The sequence below is a fragment of the Ammospiza caudacuta genome, chromosome 5, assembly GCF_027887145.1.
Source record: "Ammospiza caudacuta isolate bAmmCau1 chromosome 5, bAmmCau1.pri, whole genome shotgun sequence".
NCBI classification, from domain to species: Eukaryota; Metazoa; Chordata; class Aves; order Passeriformes; family Passerellidae; genus Ammospiza; species Ammospiza caudacuta.
The window spans coordinates 8157641-8184154 of record NC_080597.1 but is presented as its reverse complement, the minus strand read 5'-3'; the positions used below and the strand labels follow the sequence as shown (position 1 = coordinate 8184154).

At 40.3% G+C, this 26514-nt stretch overlaps 1 protein-coding gene across 1 annotated transcript in view; it reads left to right on the top strand.

Moving 5' to 3' along the window:
• Nucleotides 1-26514, top strand: part of LRP6 (LDL receptor related protein 6) — a 115987-nt gene that overhangs the window by 40310 nt on the left and 49163 nt on the right. The window contains exons 3-7 of the mRNA XM_058804948.1: nt 5037-5234; nt 15355-15551; nt 16367-16498; nt 25118-25514; nt 26019-26190. Coding sequence (XP_058660931.1) covers nt 5037-5234; nt 15355-15551; nt 16367-16498; nt 25118-25514; nt 26019-26190 — 1096 coding nt within the window. The remainder of the gene's footprint in view (nt 1-5036; nt 5235-15354; nt 15552-16366; nt 16499-25117; nt 25515-26018; nt 26191-26514) is intronic.

Sequence of the window (26514 nt, the reverse complement as noted above, 5' to 3'; positions counted from 1 at the left end):
TTCTATGTTGACTTCTTATGAAAGGTTTTCAGTGGCTTTTCCAAAGCATTATTTTCAGGGTTTATGAATGCCATCTACAAAATCTCATTCTAGTTTTATACTTCATTCTTGATGCTGAGCTAGAGCATCACCTTTTTGATCTCTTCATCACAGCTTTTCTTCATTCCAAAAGTGGAATGTTTGCATTTATCCCTTATTTTAGAAATGGATTCCAAGAAAAGGGAAGGTCTGGTGATGATTTTATTTCTCCTGCTAGATAAGGTCTGAGTAGGGGAGTAAAACCAGCTCCAAAGTGGAAATCCTCACATTGCCATTCTGGTTACAGATGGTTTTTGCCTGATGTCCTGGAATAAATGCAGACATGTGCATTAAAGTTCTGTCACCAGAACAGCATCTTCATCTTGAGGGAACCAGTATAGAGTATACTGGGCAAAATATTTGTATGCCTTAAAAAATAGAAGTCCCAGTAGAGCTTTTCCTGGTGTGTATAGTAAACGTACACATGGAATTTTACACATGGGTTTCTCCCACTTGTCATTTGAGTCTTTTAGCATCCCTGACAGGTGAGCTGCAGAGGCTGCAGTAATTTATCCTCAATGATCCCTGTTCCTGCACAGGTTCCTGCTGTGTGAGCAGTGATCCATATTGAGGTGTCCCTGTCACAGGTCACTGTGTTCCAGGCACTGCACAGAGACCCCTGTGCATGTTTGATGGTCTGGGCTGTGGAATTCATGCTGAGATCCAAGCACCTGTGGGGTTGTGCTCATCCTCCACCCTCCCTGAGGTGCAAGGGATGGGGATGGAGGGTCAGGGTGGGGACAGTGGCAGAGGCACAGCGGGGCCCACTGGTTCTTGCTTGTCAAGCATTTTCAGCACATCTAGCTCATTTAGTCATTTACTAGACACACTGATGCTTTGCAGAATAGTGAAATAAAAGAAGCCTTGGTTTTCAGTTTAAGAAATCTTGATTTGATTTTGTCCAGTGTACATAGCATTGCTTAAGGCAGGTGGTTCAGAGCCAGCCATACCTGTCTGAAATAGGAAACTCTGTTGGAAACCCTTTGGCTTCTGAACCCAAAACAAGGATAAAAAGTAAAAGATTCAGTGTGTTAGGGTATTAACACAGTTCCCTGCTTAATTCACATCTATTCTTCACATAGCTGCTCTTAGTATGTGCAAGAGTGGTGTAGAGGCAACCAAAAGGCTGCAGATAGGGTAATTTGCACAGAAAATTATGTTGGCTGCACTGAATATTAACATAAGATATTGTTGTAAAGCAGCTCTGAAAATTACATTCAACTAATCTAGTCAATCAACTAATATACTTATTTAGAGAGACAAGCTATTGTAAAAGAGCACAGTTCTCAGCTAGCTAAAAACATATTTTCTCTCATGTTTATCTTGATTGTATCCCCAAAGGATATTTCTTCCTCTCTTTTATGAAGAATTATTTCCATATTTAATTTATATGTACATTTTTTGCTTTTCCTGGAGGACCGAAAATATTTTCTGACTTTTGCAGTTGGTTGAGAAACTTGTTATTAAAACCTTTCTGTCATACTTATTTGAAAATCCATTTTCTGTGTTGTTCATTGCTGCTGTGTGCTTCTGGATTGCAGTTTTCCTCCCTCTGTGAACTTGCCTCAGAAAGAGTCTCTGTTGAGCTACCTGGAGGGTCGCTTGATTCAAATGTCTTTTTGTAAACTCCTGAACGTTTCTGCTCAAGTCAAGAGCTATTTTAATAACCAAACATACTTATAGTGCATAGTTTTCCTGAACTGTGTGTAACTTTGGATTTATTGGTTACAGGAATGCCAGTCCTGTTAGAGCTGGAGCTGGAGCAGAGTCCACTGCAGAGCTGATGAGCTCCACAGGGGCTGCTGCAAGCTCTGAAGTTTGGCAGCTCCCTGTAGAGCCCACAAGTTCTTAGGGCCCTGAACCAAGCATAATTGCGGAGTTGGGGCCTTCACTGTGAAGGACCTCACCAAATAATTAGCTGCCCTAATTAAGCAGCTGAGTAACACTCAGGAAAGTGAGTGTTTGTGGATTAGAAAGTTGCAAAGCTGATGGGCGCTGGCAATAAATTTGTCTCCTTCTCTGCTTACTGTCAGAAATCAGTACTAAATTACAGCATCTAATCTTGGCATTGGTAGTCTGAGTTTCCTCCTCTGTATGGGGGATATTCTGCCATCAGAGTGCCTAGACTTTATAGGCTTTTTGGAAAAAAATCTCTGTTACTTATTAGATTTGTTCATCAAGCAGAATGAACTGTGACATGCTGTTTCATCCTTTTGTTAGGTTGGGTTTTTGTTTTCCCATGGCAAAACCTTCTATTTGAGGCAATCAAAACTGTGAAGTTACAACTATACAGTGCAAAGGGGCCTTTTAGAAGGAAGTTTTATTGCATGGATTCACCTTATGCAACAGAATGCAAAACCCAAAAATTGTTAGATTTAAAGAGGCATAGAAAACAGTTTGTAGGGGAAAACTATCAAAACTCTATTTGTTCATAATTTTTAATGATGGGATAAACTTTAATATAAACCAACATTTTCAGCCACAGTCAAAAAAACCCACCAACTAATATTTTTTATTGAAGTCTAAGAACCTTCCTCTCTTCTATAAGTGTATATCAAACACTTGATGTTCCTTAACTCTTTGGAGGGCAGCATGACTCTGTAATACTGAAAGTTATAAGCACATATAAAAAGAAATACACTTTGTTGTTTTTCTTCTGCTTTTAGATTTTATAACATCTCACAACCATTTCCAGCCTCTGCTGGTAAAATTAAAATCTAGATTCCTGGATTTTAATTGTATTGCATGGTATAATTAGCTGATTTAGCACAAGACATTACTTTTCTCTTAATACTTTGCTCTATCCCATGGGCTTGGGTGGTGGCTTTTAAATTTTTTTTTAATTGAAATAGCAAAATGTGTTTGAAGAGGATGGGGAAGAGGGAGAATGGCCCTTACCTTGTCTGCATGGCTGTCATCAGCTGGAGCATGGCTGGTTCCAGAGATTTTTAATGGAGACATTAAAACCCACAGGGTTTCAAGCAGGGTGGAGGAAAACAAACCTGATAGTGAAAAAACCCAAACATTTGAAGAAAATGCACAAGAGGTCACCGGAGCTGATTGGAAATATTACTGAATCTTAAAGCCAGTTCTGTATGTGTGTCTTCCTCTTAACAAATGCAATAGGGCTAGTTTTGTGATGTCTGGGAAGCCTTTACTTTCTTACCAAACTACCTTTACCTGCTTTTGCTTCAGTAATTGCAGAGGTGAGAGTGAGACAGGGAAGAATATGAGGCTGTGCAGCAATTAATGAGTTGTTTCAGCCCCAAAAAATCAGTCCAGCAGGCTGGTCAGAGCCTTGGAACCCATTAACCTTGATTTGTAAGTCTAAGACTTGACAGCTGGGGCAAAGTAGGGCTGTCTTAAAGAAGTTAACAGTAAAGCTGCGTTTTTCTCTTTCTCACATGCTCACTGGTGAAATGCTGCCTGACTTTTTGGAACATTTCTTCTTTCAAGTGTGATTTCTTATTGCATAGCTTGACCAGATGCCTTGCTACTGTGCTACCCATCTGAAAATTATGTGGTGTTTGTCCTTCTTCCTGATGAAAAACCAGTTTATCTGAGGCACTTGTTTGTGTTTTCAGAAATCTCACATGTTCTCTTCAGATATTAAACGTGTTGCTCCATGAAGAATGACTTACTTGGGATAATATTTGTGTTAATCAGCTGCATTTCTATATTGCACAGATTTTGCTGCACATTAAAACAAACATGCTGTAGACATGAATTAAGGGGGAAGATATAACATGGAATTTCCTGAATTTTTAAAATAAGAAGAATAGGAATAAAAATAAGAATAAGAATAAGAATAAGAAAAAATCTTTGCCAAGAATAACTTCATCTGCAAGTGTTTCTTCAATGTGTTGCACATTTGTTTTTCTTTAGAGGATGGGTGGCTAGGCCTCCTCACATGTGGCTACCATACATGGACCTGTTGTGGTTGTGTGATGATCTGAGTTTGATTAAAGGCTTCAGGTCTTTCCTAATCTGGATTGTTTTGACTGAGCCAGGCTTTGGAGCACAGATAGGAGCAGGTAATGCTGGCAGATGTCATGAGGTTATGAGAAGCAATTTAGGACAGTAGTCTGTTCCAGCTGCAACAACAAAACAGAGCAAGCACCATGGACACACTTTGGCTGATCTGTTTGTATTCTGTGTTACTTCAGTTTACTTATGCATTCTGTCAACAACCCACAAAAGTAAATCCATTTTCTACCACCTGCAGAAAAAGGGCAAATATTCTTACCCCCTGCTAGTCTCCAGCCAAAACAAAGTGATTTCCCTTGCTTTGCCACTATCTTAAATGCAACCGAATAGCTTCCCTCTCCCCACTACTTGTTAAATAATGTTTAAAAATTGATGCATGTTAAATGTTTTAAAACTTGCTTGTCCAGTCTTGAAAGATTTTACAGAGTGTTTTTCTCAGTTACTGGATGCAAGCTGTTTTTCTAAACATGTTGGTGTAGCTGCTTGTCTTGGAATTTGTCTGGAAATAAAAGAACATGAATTGATCTTCCATCAAAACCACTTCACTGCATCACAGGCAGCTATGTCTGCTATAAGTCTGCACACCTTCTTCTGTGCCCCCCTAAATTCTGACACATATTAGAGGAGCTGTTGTACTTTTATGACAATTTGTAATATCTGCCTTTGCTGTTTAATGATGAATTTTGAGATGGTTGTCGAGATCTGGTGGATATCTCCAACTTTCTCTGTTACCCAAGGAAAGAAGGAAACATGGAAATATAACCTGATATAGTACTGTGGGTTTGTTTTAAGTTGTTTTTCTTCAGCTTTTTGTAAAGTAACTTTGCTTTGTTTCCCAGGGTATGTGCCCCTTACCCAGTAGAGCACAGCTCTACAGACATTGTCTCTGCAAAACAGAGAGTACCTTTACTGAAAGGTGTAGATTTGTACATGATTGCTTTCTTTTTTTGTCTTTTTCCAAATAACTGCAGGTTCATGTACTGGACAGACTGGGGAGAAGCACCAAAGATAGAACGAGCAGGGATGGATGGTTCGAGCCGCTCCATCATCGTTAACACGGACATTTATTGGCCAAACGGACTGACACTGGATTATGAGGAACAGAAACTCTACTGGGCAGATGCTAAACTGAATTTCATCCACAAATCAAATCTGGATGGAAGTCATAGGTAAGAAGTCTTTGGTTTATGGGTGTAATGTGGGGATTTTCTTAGAAGATGCTGCCTAAGCAATATTGTAATTTCTGTTGCAGCGAATTGTCACGTTAGCACTCACAAAATTTTAAGCAAACCAGTGCTGTCAGAAACTTTTATCCTTCATCATCCTCACTTTTCCAGCATTGTGAAGTGGAATGTGTCCTTCTATTCAGGGTATCCTGTAACTCTCCCAATGACTTTTTTCAGAACCAGTTCCATTAAAAAATCCTCAAATCCTGCTCTTAATAGTGTAAGACTAAATAGCAGAATTGTCTATTTTCAGTAGGTGTTCTGTGCAAGGTTGCTGTGGTATTCAGAAATGCAGAAGATAATATGAGAAAATGGATCATCATATATTAATATTTCAGTTTCATTAATCCTAGGTGCTGGGAAATTAGTGGAAAACAGTCCTTAAAGGAGAGCTATGCCAAAATGACTTTTTCTTGAACAGATTTATAGCAATCAAGTGATTCTTTTTGATCCAATCATGGCTACTTCTTAATTAAGGGTATAACTGGTACTTTGTGTATATGTGTTCATCTCTAATTTGGGTGATGACTCTCTCCATTAGATGAGTTTGATGATTACTGCTTGCATACACAAATCACAGCTTGTGCCCAAGGTGTCATATGGAGAGATGATTTTTGTGAGGTTATTCTTTGCAAATTTTTGTGATGTTTCAGCTAGTTTAGATGGGTGTGAAATATCTTTTCTTATGCTCTTTGTTCTGGCCTCTTAGGGACTTGCCCACCTTTTACCACAAATGTTAATTTGACATAAAGAAATTAATTCTATTGATAAGATCATTCTTTTGTGTGGACTGACAAGTAGGACCACAGACAACATGTATGAAACATGCCCACTGTCTTCTTGTGATATTTATTTTGAACTCCACAATGTCTTTGTAATGCTGGTTTGAAAGGTTACATCACTTTTCTCCTAAGTTCTGCCTTTTAAGTGATCACAAGTTCATGCAGTATGGTTCATGGAAAGTACCTGGAGTTGGATGCAGTTTTAAATTTGTGTCTTTGGGTATGTGTTATGACTAGGTTGGTTAATAAAAAACATGGATTGTGGATATCTAATTTGAAGTAGTCGTTCATTTGCTGTTTGTTTCACAAGAAAAAAACTCAGTACCAAAAAGACAGAATATTTCCTAGAGATTCTTTAAAAAAAAATGACTGTCACATAAGTTCTCGAGTGATTGAGAGCAAAGGATAGAAATTATCATATATGGTAGAAGTTTGAGTATTTTTAATTTTATCTGGTGTCTCCAGCATTTCTTGTTCCAGAGCTACTTCAGTGTTTCCTTCTGGCAGTTCTGCTTTTTCAATCTTGTTTTGCTACTGACTTCTTTGCAGTTTGTCTCTTGCTGGTGATCTATTGCACAGTGGTGTAAATATACTTGGGTATATTGTTTTTATTTTCATGGTGTTTATTCCCTGGTCTGCCCTGGGTTAATCTGGGGGATAAGGCTGAGGAGGTGCTGAATTGTCTTGGTACAAGGGGCTGACCAGCCTTGTCTGTGCATACACAGCTGTGTCCAGCAGCTGCCTCATGGCACACAATTGAAATCACCTGAGTCCCAGCAGTTACCTCATTCCACACTAAATTCTCTGGAATTACTTAAGCCTCTAATAAAGACCTGTATAGACAAGTAATTTAGATTTTTAGATCTACTAATTCTTTCTTACACAGCCATAAAACCCAAAGCAGTCCAATGCTTTAGGTTAAGTTTCTTTTTCATACAAATTCATACATTTCAGTACCAGGAATATGTCGTGGCAGTATGCTAATATATTACTATTTGAGGGGCAGAAGGGGAAGTCATTCCTAGAAAGGAAAGCACATTTGACTTCCCTTAAGCACTCAGAGGCACAAACCAATACTAACAGCACCTGTTTTTCCCTAGGCATGTGAGAAAGTTCTGGAGATTCAAAAAGCAGTCAACATCTGTATCGAGGCATTTTGGTTTCATTTTTTATTCTTTGCCATTACATCATAAGGGGGGAAAAGAGAACTGCAGAAGTTAGGCTGTTCTGCAGTGGGATTTTATGGGATGGTTTCTTTTCTGCTGTGACCTCTTAGACTCTGCCTGTATTAAGAAAAAAGATCTTCTGGGGATGTCCAAAGTGTTGGGGGTTTTTTTGTGTAGATACTGTCTTTTGGCTATCCAACAAATTCGGCTTTTTCAATGTGATATTTTACAGCTGTAATTCGTATTTTATCTCTTAATTATTTTGTTCATCTTTTTCACTGACTGATTCATCAATACTAGGAAAGAAAACACAGTTTCTAATTCTGCAGCCAAAGAAAAAGCCTTTTAGATTTGCTTTTCAGTGGAAAAAACCATCCCACTGAACCACCCCAAATCCACAAAGCCTTTAGTCTTTTTTCCTAGCCATCTCCAACCCCTCAAAAAAAAAGGACAACCAGCAAATAACCCCACCTACAGTTATCCACCAGCTCTTAAGAGGGCTATCAGTTAGGGGTTTTTCCTTAAGAGTTAAGTGTGGGGGAGAACAAGATCATTATCAAGTGCCTAATCTAACTTGAACCAGACTCTGGTTTATTTAGACACTGCCAGTTCTGGTCATTTTTTTACCTTGATATTTAGACCATTTTTCTAAATTGCTGCTTTATATTTATACTTAGTTGGTTTGAGGTTTTTTGTTTCTAAATTTCTCTTGATCAGAATAGATTCTTTTATCCTTGTGAAGTGTTACTAATTTTTCTGATGCCTTATCTAATGTCATGTCTGGGAAAGTACATGCTTCTGGAAGTTGGTTCTATTGAAATGAAAAAGGCGAATGGGTTATTGAAAGACAGATCTTCATAAAAATTGGGTCATCTGGGTAGTTTTGGTAACTTAGAAAAGGAAGCAGATGAGGAAAGAGGTGATCTCTCAAGTTTTTTACTGTTGCATGACAGGAGGTGGGAAAGAGTCTGTAGCAGGTAAGCAATTGTAAAACCTTCATGTAAAGTAGGATGGCATAAGTTTTAATTGCTTTGGGAGAAAAATTTGGTAGCAAGTAACATCCTTGTATTAAAAAAATTCAAACAGTTTAGAGAAAACTGACTTTGTGGCTTGGAAAATGAAAAAATGCTGTGTAAATAGGAAAATATTTTAATTGATGTCACCGACAGTATTAAAGTATTGAAGTTCAGACCTCAGAGATCTAAAATTTGGAAGGAGTTCCCCCTAGAAATTAATGATGTATTTCTAAGTCTGTAAGAAATCTGAAACTTTTTTATTCTTTTATTCTTATATTCTGAATATTAGCTCTCTACACCTGACACTACACAAGAATTAAAACTTTTAAGATTTATATCTCAGAGAAGTACTTTGATCTGAATTATGGAATATTATATGGAGTTGGGAGGGAACCACAAGGATCGTAGAGTCCAACCCCTGGCCCTGCACAGACACCCCGACAATCCCTGCACAGACACCCCGACAGTCCCTGCACAGACACCCCAACAATCCCTGCACAGACACCCCGACAATCCCTGCACAGACACCCCAACAATCCCTGCACAGACACCCCGACAATCCCTGCACAGACACCCCGACAGTCCCTGCACAGACACCCCGACAGTCCCTGCACAGACACCCCAACAATCCCACCCTGTGCATCCCTGAGAGCGGTGTCCAAACGCTCCCGCAGCTCTGGCAGCCTTGGGGCCGTGGCCATTCCCTGGGGAGCCTGGGCAGTGCCCGACACCCTCTGGGGGAAGAACTTTCCCTGATCTCCAGCCTGAGCCTGCCCTGACCCAGCTCCAGCCGTTCCCTGGCTCCTGTCCCTGGTCCCAGAGAGCAGAGCTCAGGGCCTGCCCCTCCTGTTCCCCTCAGCACAAGCTGTGACTGCCATGGCTGCCCTCAGCCTCCTCCAGCTGAACAGACCAAGTGCCCTCAGCTGCTCCTCACACGGCTTCCCCTCAAGGCCCTTCACCATCCTCATGTTCTCCTTTGGACACTGTCTAATGGCTTTATGTCTTTCTTACATTGTGGCACCCAAAAACTCCACACAATATTTGAGCTGAGGCTGCCCCAGAGCAGAGTGGGACAGTCCCTCTGTGGCCCAGCTGTGCCTGATGTCCCCAGGACAGGGATGTCCCTCCTTGCTCCAGGACACTGCAGCCTCATGTCCACCTGGCCATTGACCAGGAGCCCCTCCAGGTCCCTGTCCCTGGCACTGCTGTCCAGCTTCACTCCAGTGTGTCCAGGGCTGCCCCATCCCAGGTTCATGATGGACATGAATCCTTCAATTGTTGTTTGCAGGGGTCTGGAAAGTGAAAGGGTACAGTAGGCTGGTGGGAAGATTCTGTAGAGAGAGAAACAAATTATAAGCCTTGATTTTTGGGGTTAGGTGGAGCTTTTGTCACATCTTCCAGTAGTCACAGTGAGCCACTAAAGCAGTGTGCGTGACATCTCTGGCAATAGTACTCAGTTAAATACGTGGTAGAGTCATAAATTCGTGAGAAAACCTCTCTAGCAAATTTTACAGGGATGATTATGGTTCATTACCTGCTAGCCCTGGGATTTACTAGCCCTAGCTGCTCCAGTGTTGGGCTCATTAGAATAAAGACGAAGAGCAAAGAACTTGATGACTAATGCCCTTGATTTGCCAGTGAGAGAAAGGAATGAACAGTTTTTCATGTCAGAATGCAATAATTACAGAACTAAATTGATGCATAGAAGAGGTGGTTTTGTTTTTTTTTTGCAGCTCTTGCCCTGCTCTTATCAGAAGGAGCAGTTGCTTTTTGTGGGACTAATTAAACAAAACTGAAATGCAGACAGCTCTCTTGTGAGTAGAGTCCCCAAGATAGGTTGGCCTGCTAAAGCAGTTCTTGAATTAATTTCCCCTTCCTTTACCCTGCAGCAGCAGTTCTAATTAATAAGTTAACACGTTAGTGGCTGAAGGGAAATGCACTTACAAGGTCCCCCAGGAATTGTTTGTGCTAATGAGATGGTTTTTGAGGCCACTGTAAGAAAACATACTTTCAGCAACTGTCAGAAAGCTGGGAAGCTCTTGCAAGAGGTGAATGTCTTAAGTTTGCACTTGAGCATTGATTTTTTTTTTTCTAGTTCCTCTTTTCAAGCATCAGCTCATGTCTGTCTGCCAGATGATTAGTTGCAGATGTGTTGAAACACTGAAAATACTGTATCCCTGCATTTAGAAGAGGATTTTTTCCTTATTTGCCTATAATGTGTACAGTACATGACATTATGTACAAGGTATAAAATCTCATGTTCTGTTCATGTCTTTCTGTATATTTCTGGGTGATGAAATTGCTTAACACCTTCAAGCAATGAAGAACCAGTCAGTGGTGAGAAGCCTGTTTCAATGCCTCACCAACACAGGCCAGTGCAGAAGCCAAATAATGCCCTAATTAAAACTGCTAGAGAATCCTGCATAAACAGAATTAATTAGATTATTTGGACATAGAGCTAGGTTGAATTTCTTGGTTCTTCCCCAAGGTACTTCTGAAAACAAAAATGCTAGAAATTGGAGCTTCAAAACATCTGTTTGCCTGAAAAGCGACCCACAGAATGACCTCCTTTCTCAACTATAATTTGATTTCTGATTGACTTTTCCAGACTTTCATTGCAGGTGGGCTTTGAAATGTCACGGTTAGACCTGTTTGTTATATATTCTTTCTAGAAACACATGGCAATTGTGGCTTAAAGAAGTGGCAAAAGACAAAAACACTTGAGCCTGAAAAAGGGAGCATTATATCCCACAAATCATGTTTCTTGCTTACTTTTTAATTAAAAGTATGCTTGTCTTCTGATAGGAAGATTTGGACAAGCATCCATGATAAAAATACATAAAAATGCATTACTTTTCTGAGTTTGTGTTGCAAATGTTTTTGTCAGGTTGGCAGGAGAGGAGATCCTGTGAGTTGAGGGAACCAGAGCTCCCTGCCCTCCCTGTGGCATCCCTGGTGTGGTATTTTATGGGTGCATCTTAATCTTTCATCCTGCTTCATCTGATTCATGCTCTGAGTGCTTTGGCCACTTGCTAAGATTTCCACTTGTCACTTTCTGAGCTCCTTTTGCAATTCCCACTTTAACTTGTTTATTGTTTGTTTCCTTTATCTTCACCAAGTGTTTCACAGGACTCTTCACAGAATAAAAATAGAACAAAGGTGAATATATTTAAATCAACTCTATATTTTCTCCAGACAGTAGAAAACTCTTCCATAGCAAATATTTATTGTAATGGCGTCTCTGATTACTGTGATGATAAATAGTTGTATTTGGGAAATCATGATATTCAACACAGAGTGAATTTAATTTCTCTGGAATCTCCATCTTTTCTCTCTGTTTCTCTCCTCACCTTCCTTCTCTGCTGTCCCTTTACACATTTCCTTCCCAGCCAACTCAACAGAGATGTTGGCCTTTTAAACGTCAATCGCCATCCAGATTTTTAAAGCAAATTTATGTGATTTTATGCCTGGTGCAGAGATTATTAAAGTTTGTGTGTGCTTGGTTCCATCTAATTTAGATCCAATTTGCATCTTGCTGAGGCCCTGGAGATGTCTCCTGAAGGAATACCATTACTCCTTACCCCCAGCTCCCACTTTCCCATTGTCTCTGGCGTCTCTTTTAAACAAGACTAATGACACAAGTGCAGCAGTCTGAGGAATCCAAGGAGCCTGATGAAGGATAAGAGGGTGGAGAGCCTTTTGCTGTCCTGTCACTTGTTGCAGTGAAGCCTGGCAAGGAGCTGTCGGTCCCCATCAGCCCAGCTGCACCTGCAGGGCTGTACCTGGAACCCATCAGGGCCAGGAATGGGGAGACCTCTCTGCTCCCCAACCCTGTGTGGGTGCTTGTGAACCACCCTGGAGGTGGGAGGCACCTGCTTCTGTTGGGAAGGATGAAAATTTGACCAGAAAGTCTCACAGATATGTATGCTTAGCAGAAATATTTTTGAATGTAGAATCTGAAGAAGGAATAGAGATGGAAGCAAGTTTTGATATAGAAGAAAAGAATTGCTGAGCCAGTCTTACTGGATAACCTAGGAAGCAAAGGGTGTGTTAGTTAGAAAGGAGATTTTATGACTTAGAGCAAAGAATAAACCCACCACAAGCAAGATATTTTTACCAAGCAGAAAGATAGCACAGGTGAACAAGTTAGCAAAGTTGCAAGTAGAAAAAAGGTCTCAGAATTTTCCACTGCAAGAAAACTGGAAAACAACTTCTAGCTTAAACTGTAATGTTACTGACTTTTAGTGATTGGAGAACAGTAACATGAATATGGTAATTACAGTAGTTATGATAGGCTATAGATAAAAGTTAAGGTATAGATTGGTTCTACTGTATTAGGATGCTCAGCAAAGAAAAGTATATAATGCACTGTAACCAAAACCAAAGGGTCTCCAGGCCTGCCTGCAGCTGGAGCTGACAGCTGTGGGCACAGCTCTGTCACCCATGACCCTGGACTGCTGTGACACCTTGGATGTAATAAACTGCATTTTGGAGAGCTGCCTGGAGTCTCACATCCTCCATTTCAGCTCTTACATGCTTCCATCAGCACTGTGCAGCAGCTAAGTGCTACAGGTGACACTGGCCACCTTCATCCACCTGGGTGTGTTTAATAAATAATTGGTCTAGGCAGAAGTCAGAGCCCCTCATCTTGCTCACCAAAAGCAGAGAAAGCTCTGCAGTTCCTAGTGCAGGTTGTGCTAAAGCACAGCTGCTCACAGCAGCCATCAGAAGGTCATTTCTTGCTCCCTCTCTTCTTCCTTTTCCTGTTTTCTAATAGCTGGGCTCTCCAGTCCCTTCTTCTCACTCCCCACTAGGGTGTGGAGACTCACTGAGCTCAGCTGAAGCCCTGGGAAAAAGCCCTGCTGGTTTTGCTGGTTGGAAGTGAGCTATCACCTTGCACTGGCTTGCTGGAAACAAAGATTACAGAGTACATGTTCCTGGTAATAGTGATCTTAATGAGATGCAAGAAATACACACTTGTGTTTGGACCCAAAGCCATCTTCATGCATTGCAACCTTATATCTGCTGAGAAAAATAATACAAGTTGAGCAGTAATTGCTTCAAGACTGTGACTGACAGCACAGTCAAATGAAAGGATTCTGAATCTCTCCAGATAAGGGCTGGCTTGAATAAGGGTCACAGTTCACCTGATGCATTGTCATATGAATAGAGGGTTGTCTGAAAGTTAGGTATGTCTAACAGCAGCTATTGTACTCAAAGATTTATGGGTGGGTACAAATCACATGTAAAATTTCTTGGTGTTTTTTGGAGTTTTTTTTTGGTTGGTCAGTTTTGTTTTAAAGTTAGTCAGAATGTTTCATGAAACTGTGGCTCCTTTATTATGGGAATGCTGCCTTTGGTGCAGGTTTGGTTATAGTGAGAGTTTTGGTCTTTGCTTCTGTTTCATATAACAAAATGCTGTAGGTGTCATTTGTCAAATGTACAATATGTCATACATAAAGACTTAGTCCCCTAGCCGGCTCTAAAATAAAACTCAAATCTGAAGATATTTAGAGTTTGGGAGTAGAGTTGGTTAAACTCTTTGCAATTTTAGAATGCCTTTATACTTGTTACCAGAATGTGTTATGTCATTCTGGCTTCACTGTTTGGCTGGCAGGTTTCAGCTTTAAATTATGTTACAATGGTCTTTTGTAAGATGCTTAGTCGGTGCATTTAATTAGAAGCAAATATATACCTGACTCCAGACAGAGATAAGAAAGAAAAGATACTATGTCCTACTTTTGAGTGCAAAATACCAAGAAATAGATTTAATTTCATGTAGAATTGGAACACTAGAGTGATAAGCAAGGGAATCTATAGGAAAAAAAATAAAAACTTTAACGATAATGCATCTTTTTCCAGAAGCTAAGGTGAAAGGACAGTAATGACTATAGTTTCTTTGTATTCAGAGGACACCTTCAAACTTCTTGCTTTAATATACTCCTCTGTTACATTTTAACAGCAAATATTTGGAAAATAAGAGTATTTTTGTCGTCTGTTAAACCACTTCAGTTAGACTTATTTCCAGAAGTCATGGCGTTTTCTCAGTAAATGTATGGATGATTATCCAGACATTCCCGGAAAGGGATGGTGATCCCCACTGTTCAGAAGGACCTTGCCTAGGTGGGAACACACTTCCACTTAGGCAGTTAAGAAGAAAGGAGGTGGGAAGAAGCACTCCTGTAAGTGGTACTTGTGTGGTGTCGTGCTTTGTGTTGGTCCAGATGGCCTCTGTAGTCCTCTCCATCTTAAACTTCTCTGTGATTGTGAATAAAATAAAAATAAGACTTGAGCTACTTAATTCCAGTTCTGAGGATCTTAGGTATAGATAATTAGTTTCTACATCACAAGAACCTGGAAAAACTGTCTTCAGTAATGTTTGTGCTGCATTTTTGTGATGGCTAATGAGCATGTCTTTGTATATATACATAAAATATATGAGTATATGCTTTAATTTTGTTTGTGAACCTGGAGAGAGGCAGTGACCCAGTTTGCTCAGAAATTATATCATTACCGTGGCAGAAAATCACTAGAACTCTGTTCAATGGCACTGCTTATAGTGAAAACAATAGCTTAATAATTATCATAATAATGGAAGTAACTTTAAGGATTTCTTTAGAGTGAAAAACGACTTTACAGTATTTTTTTGATGGTTGAAAAGAGGAGCTGGAAGAGATGGATGGACAGCTAATTGACCATTTTGTCTCAGTGTGACATCTGCTGAGGCTGGAATTGGTGGACATGGTGTATCAGCAGGAAGCAGTCAGACTTGCATCAAATCAGCTGGTGTTCATGTGGTGGCAGAGAGCCCTACAGGCATGGGCTGTTCAAGAGATAAAAAGGACCAACAGATCTCAGTAAGGATTTCAGGTAGCATCTCTTGGGCTTCTCAGCACCACTAGGCAGCCTGAAAATACTATTCCTGTGCTGTTCCTTCATATCATTCCCCAAAGCAGGGGCAGTATATTTGTTTCCCAGAAATAAATAAATACAATGTTGTGATCAACAATACCCAAACTTCTTTTTACTGAAGCTCTGTTCAGGCAAAACTGTGTTACGAATTGTGTTTGAACATTCATTTTCTCCTGTGCTCTATTAGGCAAGCAGTGGTTAAAGGCTCCCTTCCACATCCCTTTGCTCTGACACTGTTTGGGGACACGTTGTACTGGACGGACTGGAACACACATTCCATCTTGGCCTGCAGCAAGTACTCCGGGGAGGACCTGCGTGAGATCCACTCCAACATCTTCTCCCCCATGGATATCCATGCCTTCAGCCAGAAGAGGCAGCCAAATGGTAAGCTGTCTTGCTGTCCTTTTTTTTAATTGCAATCTGGAACTGATTTGCAAAAATCTTTAATTAGTCTTTCTGGATGGTGCTGGGTGGCTTCAACCACGTCATGATGCAATTTTTCCAGTGCAGAGAATAGTAAAAGATCCAAAGGGAAACCAGATATTCTCTGCATTTTTTGCAGGGATTTTTAAGTGCAAGAAAACTCCTCCCTTTCTTTTTTTTTCTGCCCAACACATTTATGCTCTTGTGATATTTTTCTGTTTTCTGTACCATAACTTCAGGCAACGCAATATTTTTATTTTTCTAAGAGGTAGTTCTTGAGTGGAAAGTAGTGTTAATTTGGCAGATGATATTAAGCAGGTCTAGTGTAGTAGTGTAGTAACCACTGTGTTAGTATAGTATATATAAATATATATATAGTGTATATATAAAGTATATATATTAGTGTAGTAACCACTGTCTTAACCATTGTGTTAATTTACTGTATTTGTATTTTTTTTTATATATATACATTCAGCACCAGTATGATGAAGAGTTTGTAAAAATGAGAAGAGCAGAGCTGAAACAAAGTTCTTGTTTAGAGCCAAGTGCTACTTTCCCAAGAAGGGAAATATTCAACATCAGTGCATTTTGGTACCATAAGTACCCCACTACTCAACACTTGGAAGTAATTTTTACTTGTTCTGTGTTTATCATTTCCTCCTTTAATCTGTGTTGCTGCCACTGATTCCATCACTGAAATGCCATTTGTGTCTTAACACATGATATGAGGTCATTCGTTATCAGAAGCATTAATCTGTGTGATTTATGTTTAACAGCTACAAACCCATGTGGAACTAATAATGGTGGCTGCTCCCACTTGTGTTTGATGTCTCCTACCAAGCCCTCTTATCAGTGTGCATGTCCCACTGGTGTGAAACTTCTTGAGAATGGAAAGACCTGCAAAGATGGTAGGCTTTGTTTTTAAAAAATCCTTTAGATTAAGCACAAAGTAGCTTTTGGAGGGAAGGGGTTCTTCCAGTCGGACTATGTGAATGATGCCTGTTAGGGGTGGCAAGTAATGAAACTATGTGTGCTTTTGCAGTACAGATAAAAGTGATTGGAAAATGCCCTTTACATTGTAAAAAGGAAGAATTCTCATGATTGAAGGGCAGGTTACCTCCAGTTACCAAATTTAAGTTGCAGTCCTATCTCTGTCACTAACTCTCTGCAAGTTTTGGGGAGCTCTGTTGTTGTTTTTTCTTAGAGAAAAAGATACCTACATCCTCTGTTGTCTCTTAAATATTTCTGGCATAGATCCTGAAGTATTTGGCTAATTAGATTGTACAACAACTCCTTTTTAATTTTTTTTTTTAAGTCTGATTTCCATTTATTATACACACTTACACCTGACATCTCTCTCTGAAAATAATGGCATGTTGTTAGACGTGCTAAATGCCCTAAAACTCAAGACATGATCAAGATTTAGAGCTGCAAGCTCTGACCAAAAACTGCTTTTAGTTTCTCATTGTGGGCTAATATATATGATTTTAAATTGTTATATTTTTTAAGTGTAGGTCTTGTGATGTTGTGTTGTGGTTGCTGTAGCACACTAACAGGCTCAAAATTAACACTGGGAGATAATTAGCTGGATCATAAATTAGCATCTTTCATGCAGATCATCTCCCTAGGACAGAAGTAAATAGAGGAAGAAATGATACAGCAGAGCTTAGTGTAAATAAGCCAAATAAAATGGATACAGAAATATTTTTTTAATTGGAGTTTTATATTTCAAAAATTATTTCAGGTTTGTCAGCTATGTTCAGAGTTTTCTTTAATTTCATGCTATTTCATGCTCTCTGCTGATTATTTTTGAGTGTCTCTGTGAACCTTGTTAAAATAAATTGCTGCTTTTATGTGAAAAGCAGCTCCCAATTTAGCCTGGCAGGATTGTTTATAAGAATTTCCCAATACACAAACAAGATGTTTTTCTTCCATTTCCCTTGGTCTAAGAAGAAGCTTTAATAATACTGCTCTGGGTTGGTTGTATGCAGTCAGAATGTGACACAAATCCATGTGCTTTTTCAAAAATACTTGATATGCACAGATAAATTCCAGTGTATCAAAGTAAATTACCAAGGGTAAGTAGAAGAATGATATTAAAAATCCACCCCAGAACCTTATTAAAAGGATTTTTCATGCAGATATATTCAGAATCATCATTTCACTTTTTTAGCCATTTCTTATGTCTCAGAATTTATAACTGTTGCTCTTTTCTCCCACTCCCTGAACATGAGAAGCCAAATTTTCTGTTCTCAGTCAGCCATTACATGTATTTAATTTACAGAACATAAGCCCCCACTGTACTAGAAATATTGTTAACCAAGTTGCTACAGTATTTTGTCCAGTTGTATGCAAAAAAATTTATTCAGGAACATTTCTCTTCTGCTTGTCAATATCATGTTGCATTTTAAACCATTCTGCTACTTTATCTTTTTGGCACATTCTGCCTCTGCCTTTTTAGGAAAAAAAGAGTGGGAAGAGAGGAGAAAATTGAGACTGTTTATTTAACTTGGTTTTAGAAAGGAGACAGCACATAACCCAGATGAAACAACCTACTCAAATTATTCATCAGGTCCACTGGTTTTGTGCAGCTTTGATCCTGTGCAGAGCTAATTTCTGACATACTCATGCAACAAGTTCAGCATTTAGAGCTGAGCATGCCCCAAAACAGTGATTGTTTTTCACTCCTCTCTCCCTGAAGGGAAGTGCAGATCCCTAAGCACACTTAGGGCTTTTGTGAGTGACCTACAACTTTCCAGAGCTTTTCCAGGCACAGATCCTTCCTGTAGGTGCAAAGGCTGCAATTATTGATTTGGGGGAGGGAGGAGAGCGTGGCAAGTGAACAGAGCCAGAGTAGCCATAGATCAGAGTTCAGGATGTAAATCTGGACTTGTCTCTGTGGGGATTTCCTTTCTTAGGCTCCTCCAGGACCCCTGGGATGTAAATTTGTTTTCTCATTTTCAGGTGTGCAATGGTGGGGGATTGTTTCTAATTTCTTGGGCTGTTTTTTTCCCCTTGTACTTACCTGTTCTCTATATCTGCTGTGAAATTAGAGTAGAACCCTGAGAACTGAACATTTTTTACTTCAGATAGTTTCAGTGTACATCTGTAATGCTGCAGTGCTGATTAAACCCCCATTTGCAATTAGAATGTGTACATGACCATGGGAGAGACTGGTGACTGAGAAGTGAAGAAAGGTGAAAAATTAGACTGAGTTTCTCTTCTTTAAGATGGTTTTGTCTTATAGCAGCAGACTAAAATCAACCTGGTTCCTAAACCAAATTGTTTCATGGTGAAATGAGCCTCTTTGAGGAGAGAGCTTTATTTCATGCTGTGCTGTGGAGAATACTGGGCTGTGCTGGAGGGATTCTGATGGGTGAATTTTGAGTGTGTGTTTGTGGTGTTTGCAGTGCTTTGGCATTGACAGATGATGCTGGCAGCCAAAGGTGAGGCTGGCTGACCTCCCTGAGCAGTTTCCATGACAACCTAGCGTTTTTGAATAATCTTGGTTTATAGGAAATCTTTTCCTCCCTTGCCTTTCTCCCAGTGCTAGTTTCTCTATTTTTATAGGGTTTTTTTAATCATACCTTCGAGGAGTTTTACTATTTCTGGTAAGATCTGTGAATACAATAACACACACATTCCAATTTTGAAAGATTTCTCCACAGTGTTTCAGGAAGGGGGGCGATACCTTAGAATAAAACTATTTTTCTAATACCTGATAACACAAATCAAAACAGTAAAGTATACTGAGATGTGGGCTTCTAGTGAGGTTTTAGCTCCCCCATTCCCTAGGTGAAAGTTTGTAAATCCCTGTCCCTCAAGCAAAAGAGCCAAGTAAGTTATTTCATGGCCAGATAGTCCTCTCTCAGTGACATGTGAAACAAAGAGTCCTTTCTGAGCACCCAGACAGGACTTGGGGCTTCTGCCAGAGAGCTTTTACCACCTTGTGTCATATTCTTGGTAATGTATTGTTCTTCTGCGCAACATACTGCAGTTTCTTTTTCAGTATTGTGTGTTCTGCTGTTCCGAGTTTGGCAGTGCTACATTCAAATGGTCTTTTGACAGTTGTAAGACAAACCTGAATTTTCCTATATAAATGAGTTTGTCATTGGAGTTAGATTCTTACTGCTGCCTGAAGATCTCTCTGTCCATGTGCTCAGCTTCTGTCTTTGCCCGTAAGGAGTTTGATTTGTGTCCTGCAGTTGCTTCTGCCAACAGTGAAATGTGGTTTAAACTGAGAAAACCAGTGGCAACTTCAGCTGAGCAAGGAGGTGTGAGTTGACTACAAAGAAAAAGCAGTGCTGCACACTTCAGTTTCAGCCTTGCTTTGGCCATTCTGTTCTCTTCCAGGAAAAGAATCTTTATTTTTCCCCATAGATACTCACATTCTATTTCCCTGATAGGCCTGGAGGCAGGAAGCAGAATTTTGCACTTTGTTTTGCAATTTAGGGCAGTCCACTGCCTAATTTGCTTTGTCAGGAATAGCCAGGATCCCAATTTGTCAGCACAGATCAAGATGTTAGTTTCACACCTTCATTATTTAATTTCTTTTAGAGGAAAGAAGAAATATATAATTAATTGCAGGTGCATGTTCTTTTGCCTTTGTAGTTTTAAGGTTGAGCTTACATGAAAGACTCTAGTTTGTATTGTTGTATCAGGGACTCTTTCACAATAGTGACTTCAAAACTAGTCACTATTGTGAAACTAGGGGAGAAATCTAGGAATTAAATGTTTTGGTCAAATGTGAAGCAATTCTATTTGGGATGTATTAAAAATCATGATTTCTCAGATACAGGGAATGCATTATACATGTCTTAGGTCTAGCATTTCTTTTGTATGCATTCCTGAGCATGTGTCTGTGTAGCTCAGCAACCACCGATGGTTTTAAAGTTCAATAACTTACAAATGACTGAGGCCTGTATATCATTGAGAAGATGTAATTAATTATAAAGGTTAGAAGGGCATTGGACTTAAAGCTGTGCCATTGCATGTATCTTCGTGCTTGCTCTGATTCCCCCTTTCTCCCCCTTCTCTTGACTTCAGCTAGCACACAGATTTAAATTATTTAGAATTTTAATAGTGAATTTTTGAGGCAAGCATTAGTTCCAGTACTAATGTAATGCACCGTCCGTGAGCTTGTAATCCCAGCTTTCAAAGTGCTTAATAAAAGTAGGCTAAAGCTCTCAAAACTAAGAGTCTGGAGTAGTAAGGCTTATATGTCCATATTTAGACAAGTAAGGGACTTGGCTTTCAAAAAATTGCTAACTCTCTTGAATATCCTGTGACTTGAGGCACTGCTGAAAAGAATCCTGAGCTTAGTCCACAAGTTGAATGGTTTAGAAACAGAGGGAAAACTGCCTCAGGTCTGCATATGTGTGTGAGATCAGAGTTCTGGCTGCAGCCTCCATGTGCCCTTTGAAAGCATCCGAGCCAGCTGAGGTTTGAGAAGTTTTATACGTTTGTGACTTGTTCCAGTTCCCCTAAAAAGTGCTGATAATTATTTTTTTTAAAGCCAAAAATAAAGTTATGCTTGCATGCAACCTGTATTGTCTTTTTCTTTTTTTGAAATACGATTCTGTACTCGTGATATTCTCTCCCTCATGCTCATCATTAGAGGCTTGATTTTTCTTAGGCAAGGCAAGAGGTCTGGAGATCCTGCTGTTATCTTAGTTTCTGCTTCATAACTGATCTTTGGAGTAGAAGTGAACAAAATTGATTGGTTTTGTCATGTCCTGATACCCTTGAGTACCTCGAGCATCTTGTGAGTGGTGATCAGTGCCCAGGCAGGTAAACTTTGCACAGCTGGGGTTGGCCACACTTCTGAGACCACCTGGGGTTCTGTTCCCTGCCTGTTCTCAAGGCGGTAACGGGATCAGTCTATAAATACTCCCAGCCCTTGCTATTGTCAGGACGAGCCTGGAGCTATTCAGAGCCATCTTTCCCTCAGCCTGCCTGGAGGTGTGATGCTTCTCTGCTGCTGGTTTCTTTTTCCTGAGCTGAATGGCTGCTGATCTAACTAAGCAGCTGAGGTGTTGGTTTGCAAATGTTTGGGTAATAGCTCTGAAGCAAGCTTTCAACTTTTTATTGCCTGGTTGGAGGGCTCAGGGCTGGTGTTTGATGGAGGGATTGGAATGCTGGCAAAGCCGCCAGATAAGAAGCATGAAATTCTTAGCTCGGGGTTCCAGAGTCCAGCACGGGGTAGCTGAAAGCCACTCATTTCCCAGTGCTGAATTAAAGTTAAACACATGGGTTGTTTGACTAAACAACAGGGTTGCAGGCTGAAAACAGGATACTGAAGCTGTTGAAATGTGTTGTCTTTGGGAAGAATGGGAAGGTCAATTGGTCAATTTTAAGGGTGAGTTTGAGCAAGGGTATGGTTATACTGAACTGAGCCTTTCTGGAAACCTGGCGTTGGTTCTTTGAAATGACTGTCAACTTCAGCCAAAACACACAAATTATTTTTAAATTATGCTTTACACTATTGCTGTATATGGTAGATAATATATATATTTTGAACTCTGAGGTTAGGGCATTTGCTCAACCTTAGGTTTACTTCATAATGCACAAGAGATATAATTGTTTGGTGTTTTTAATATGTTTGTCATTATCATGTTTAATCCATTTATGTTGGATAAATGACTGAAGTTGCTAAGAAAATGTAGTAGGTGTTTCTTTCTTCCTTGAACTTAAATTGTAGGGATTAGTGATGTACTTTCTATGAACATAATGCACCTGTCTGCTTGAATCTCAGTGCTGAATTTTTTGTTGTACATAGTAGCAGCAAATACAGATACACATAGAGACTGCTGTGTCAAGATTAATTGCTTCTGTAATTATAAAAAAAAAACCCCACGAACCTCTCTAACAGGCCCTTTTCCCATTGGCTGTGTCATGCTTTACAATATTCTGAAGGATACATAGGCATGTAATTGCAGGTTTCTCCCCTCCTGATTAATTAATGCATAGGATTTACTCATTAGAAGAACAGTTTAGCACTGTGTGCATGTATTTCTGAACACAAGGTGTTTTAGGGCAGAGGATCCCAAAGCTGATCTTAGTCCATTCTGGACTACCAATCAGAAAGACTTGTAATAATATCCTCAACTTCAGTTGTTGAAAGATGCTGTTTCCCGCAGCACTGTGGAAGTGTCTTAGAGGTTTTTAACACCTAAAACTTGCTGTAAATGAAGCAGTGGCTGCTTTGGCATCTTTCCAAGGTTTAGCATGCAGTGAGGTTTCAGCTAGCACCGACATCAATTACTGTCTTTTAAAAAAAAACAAATTTGGCATAAGGCACCAAAATTCTTCTTTCATCACCAGCTTCCTTCAGTTTTAGCTCTTTCAGTTTTCTAGCTCTTATTTATACCTCTTACACACCAAAATCGAGACATGGGCACAATGTGGCTTGGCAATTGCTCATTTTCACTGCATGTTCATGCATTTGTTTTCCTAAGCCTTCTCCACCCTCCCCCTCATCCTCCATCAGTCCCTGCCAAAGCCTGTCCTCTCACTCTTTGAGGAGAGCCATTGCACCACACTTTCCCTGCAATTATACATGCATTTTTCACCTTAGCTCAGGCTTCCCTCGGGCCTGAGCTGCTCTTATCTCCCTAAGACTCCAAACTGATAAGCCAGTTTAATTGGAATGGGGTGTGGTGCTTGTTTATCCATCATTACCTTGAAAACTGGGGACATAGAATAGAAAATTAAATGAAAATGAACTCGATTAGACAATAAGGGCAACTGTCATTGATAGTACCATTAAACATGCTGAGTTGCCTGTGTGAAAACATTTTCTGCAGTGCAAGCTGATCTTAGTTATTTATTGTGATTCTGACTTTTGACCCAAAAGCCGGCAAGGCTTTTGTGTGCTTTGGCTCAAAAGTATTTTATAAGACACTATTATTTATCTTCATGTCTTCAATAAGCTTGTTCTTAGCAAATGTGGGAGAAGGTGACAGCCCTCCTGCTCTGCATGGTCATTGCACAGTGGTCTGTTCCCAAATCTGACTCCTCCAAGTAGAGTTTCTCAAAAGAGGTTTACTCATGGCGTTCTGTTACAATTTTTCCATTTATCGGGCATTGTTGAAACATACAGCTTGTTTGTCATGGCTGTCCTCTCACTAATAGCACCAAACAGTAAATAATTAATTTCTCATCTAAGAGGTTGCAGGCCATCTGTTGATTTGCATGAAATAGCAGCATAGTTGCTGCATATCTATTTCAGTAATTTGGAGGGAATGATATGGATGGAGAATATGAGCAACATGATACGTTCTGGGAAAGGACCACTGAGTTTTCTCTGTAAACACATCTGACTTGTTCTGAAGAAGAGTAAACAGAGACATTATGAGCAGCTTCACATTTGGAGTGGAATTCTCTGCTGGTACCCAGCAGTTTGGTTAGGTCCTGTTGATAAAAACAAGAGCAGGCTCCTGGTACTAAAGTGGTTTCAGCTTTTATTTAAAAAAAAAAAAGAAAGGCCTAAAGCAAGGGGGTCCGTGGGCCAAGCAGGAGCATTCCCGTCGAGGATGCTGCAACCAACACCAGCGCTGGGGATGTCCCCGATGTGGCACAAATTCAGTGGCTCAGAAGCCCCTTTCAATCTTGGTTTTTGTCCCTTTGGATTGGTTTCTTTTTGGATCCTTCATTTGCATGAAGGTTTAAGGCCTTGATTGGCCCATTACAGTTCTCTCCAGGCTGGCTGGTTTCACCTGGGGCATGGTGCACTTTATTGAGGTGTATTACTCTTTTAACCCCTTTTACAATATAACAACCAAACTAACAGTACATGCTTAAGGATCTATCAACTATTTTACAACAGTTTCTAACTGTCGGGACCCAGGACATTCCTCTGGCTGCCCTGGGTGATTCGAGACCCTGGCACGGAGTCAAAAACACCTGTGCCTTCGATTTTAGCCCATGGAAACAATTAACAACTTTGTGTGAAGATTTACAAGCCACAAGAGTTTGAGTAGAATGGTAGTTAATTTGTCACAGGGTGGAAAAGTAGAATTATGGGGATTCAAGAGGCAAGATGGAGGAATCTGGGCATGTTCTGTCCTTCCCCTTCTTCTTGTCCTCCATCTTCTGCTGGGATGGTGACACTGTTTGATTGGTTTAGGGCGGAGACAGACTGTCTAACATAGGTGATAGGTATTAGAAAATTATTGTAAATAAAGTACTCATAGTTTGTAGTATAAAAAGTTATCACCACCCCAAGGGCAGTCACTGTGCCACAACCCAACCTGCCAGACAGATCTCAGCAGGTCAGAGAAGGAATGTAATAGATAAGAAAAAATAAACAACCTTGAAAAACAGAACAAACAAATCTCAACTTCTTCAGTGGTAATGGAGCTGGGAAAAAAAAAACTTTCTAATACCTCAGGGGTCATATCAACCACAGAAACCCAAGATTTTTAACACTGTGAAATCAAGGTAGCTAGACCATGTTGTTGGGAAAGAACAGACTCAGGTTCTCTGTTTCCAGGAATGTTTCCAAGGTGTTTGTCCTGTTCCTGCAGGTGCCACCGCGCTGCTGCTCCTGGCCCGCCGGACGGACCTGAGGCGCATTTCCTTGGACACGCCGGATTTCACGGACATCGTGCTGCCGCTGGAGGACATCCGCCACGCCATCGCCATCGACTTCGACCCTCTGGAAGGGTACATCTACTGGACAGACGACGAAGTGAGAGCCATCCGCCGCTCCTTCCTGGACGGCTCGGGCAGCCAGTTCGTGGTGACGGCGCAGATCGCGCACCCCGACGGCATCGCCGTGGACTGGGTGGCGCGCAACCTCTACTGGACGGACACGGGCACGGACCGCATCGAGGTCACCAGGCTCAACGGCACCATGAGGAAAATCTTGATATCAGAGGACCTAGAAGAACCCAGAGCCATTGTGCTGGATCCCATGGTTGGGTGAGGAGCTGTTTGGGAGCATTTTTTAACATATTTGTCATGCAAAGAAGATATCTCTGTCTGCTTCTATCTAGATAGTGGTAAACTATCTACATAGTTTCTCTATCTATGCAGTGATAAACTTCTGAGCTTTCCAAATGAAAATAATGGGAATCTCTGAGGCACAAGCACTACTGCTCTATTTTCACCACGTGGGTAGTCACCTTATGTGTCTATATTTTATGATTTTTAAAAATATTTTTGTGGACTGCGTGAATCAGCTTGTTTATTCTAGCTAATAGCCCTGGTTATATTGTCTTGCTGAGCAGACTGGTACAGGAATTTTGTATGTTTGCATGCCAGTTCTTTCTGAATGGTTTGGGCATTCTTACCTAGGTAAGGAAATACTTTTAGTTTAGGGCTTCTGTAGCTTTTTGCAGGCTATGTGGTTTTGGGGAAGAGTAGTCCAGAAGATGCTATAAGAATATTGGAGGTTTGGATTAATAAGGTTTGTTTCCTTTGCAGGTACATGTACTGGACAGATTGGGGAGAAATCCCAAAGATTGAGAGGGCAGCATTGGATGGCTCAGACAGAATTGTGCTGGTGAACACCTCACTTGGCTGGCCAAATGGGTTGGCACTGGATTATGCAGAAAGCAAAATATACTGGGGAGATGCCAAAACAGACAAAATAGAGGTTTGTAACTGTACCTGCATTTTTTATTCCATGAAGTTATAGAATGTAGTTTTGCTTTTCTAGGTGTTCATATTCTGATACAGCTGAAAAGGGTGATGGGATGGTGGTTGAGTTGTGCTTTTAGAAACAACTCTGTTCTTCTCAGCCTTTGGGCAAGTTACTTGCTATTCTTCCCTCATTTTTTTGTGTGTAAAATAGAAATTATATCCCTGTAGTAGAGCTGTCTTTGTAAGAATGTGTGATAAGGACTTGTTAAATAAGTAAATTCTTAGGTCATTAGGGGAAAAAGCTTTTTACTGGAATTAATGTATGTAGTTTTAAAAA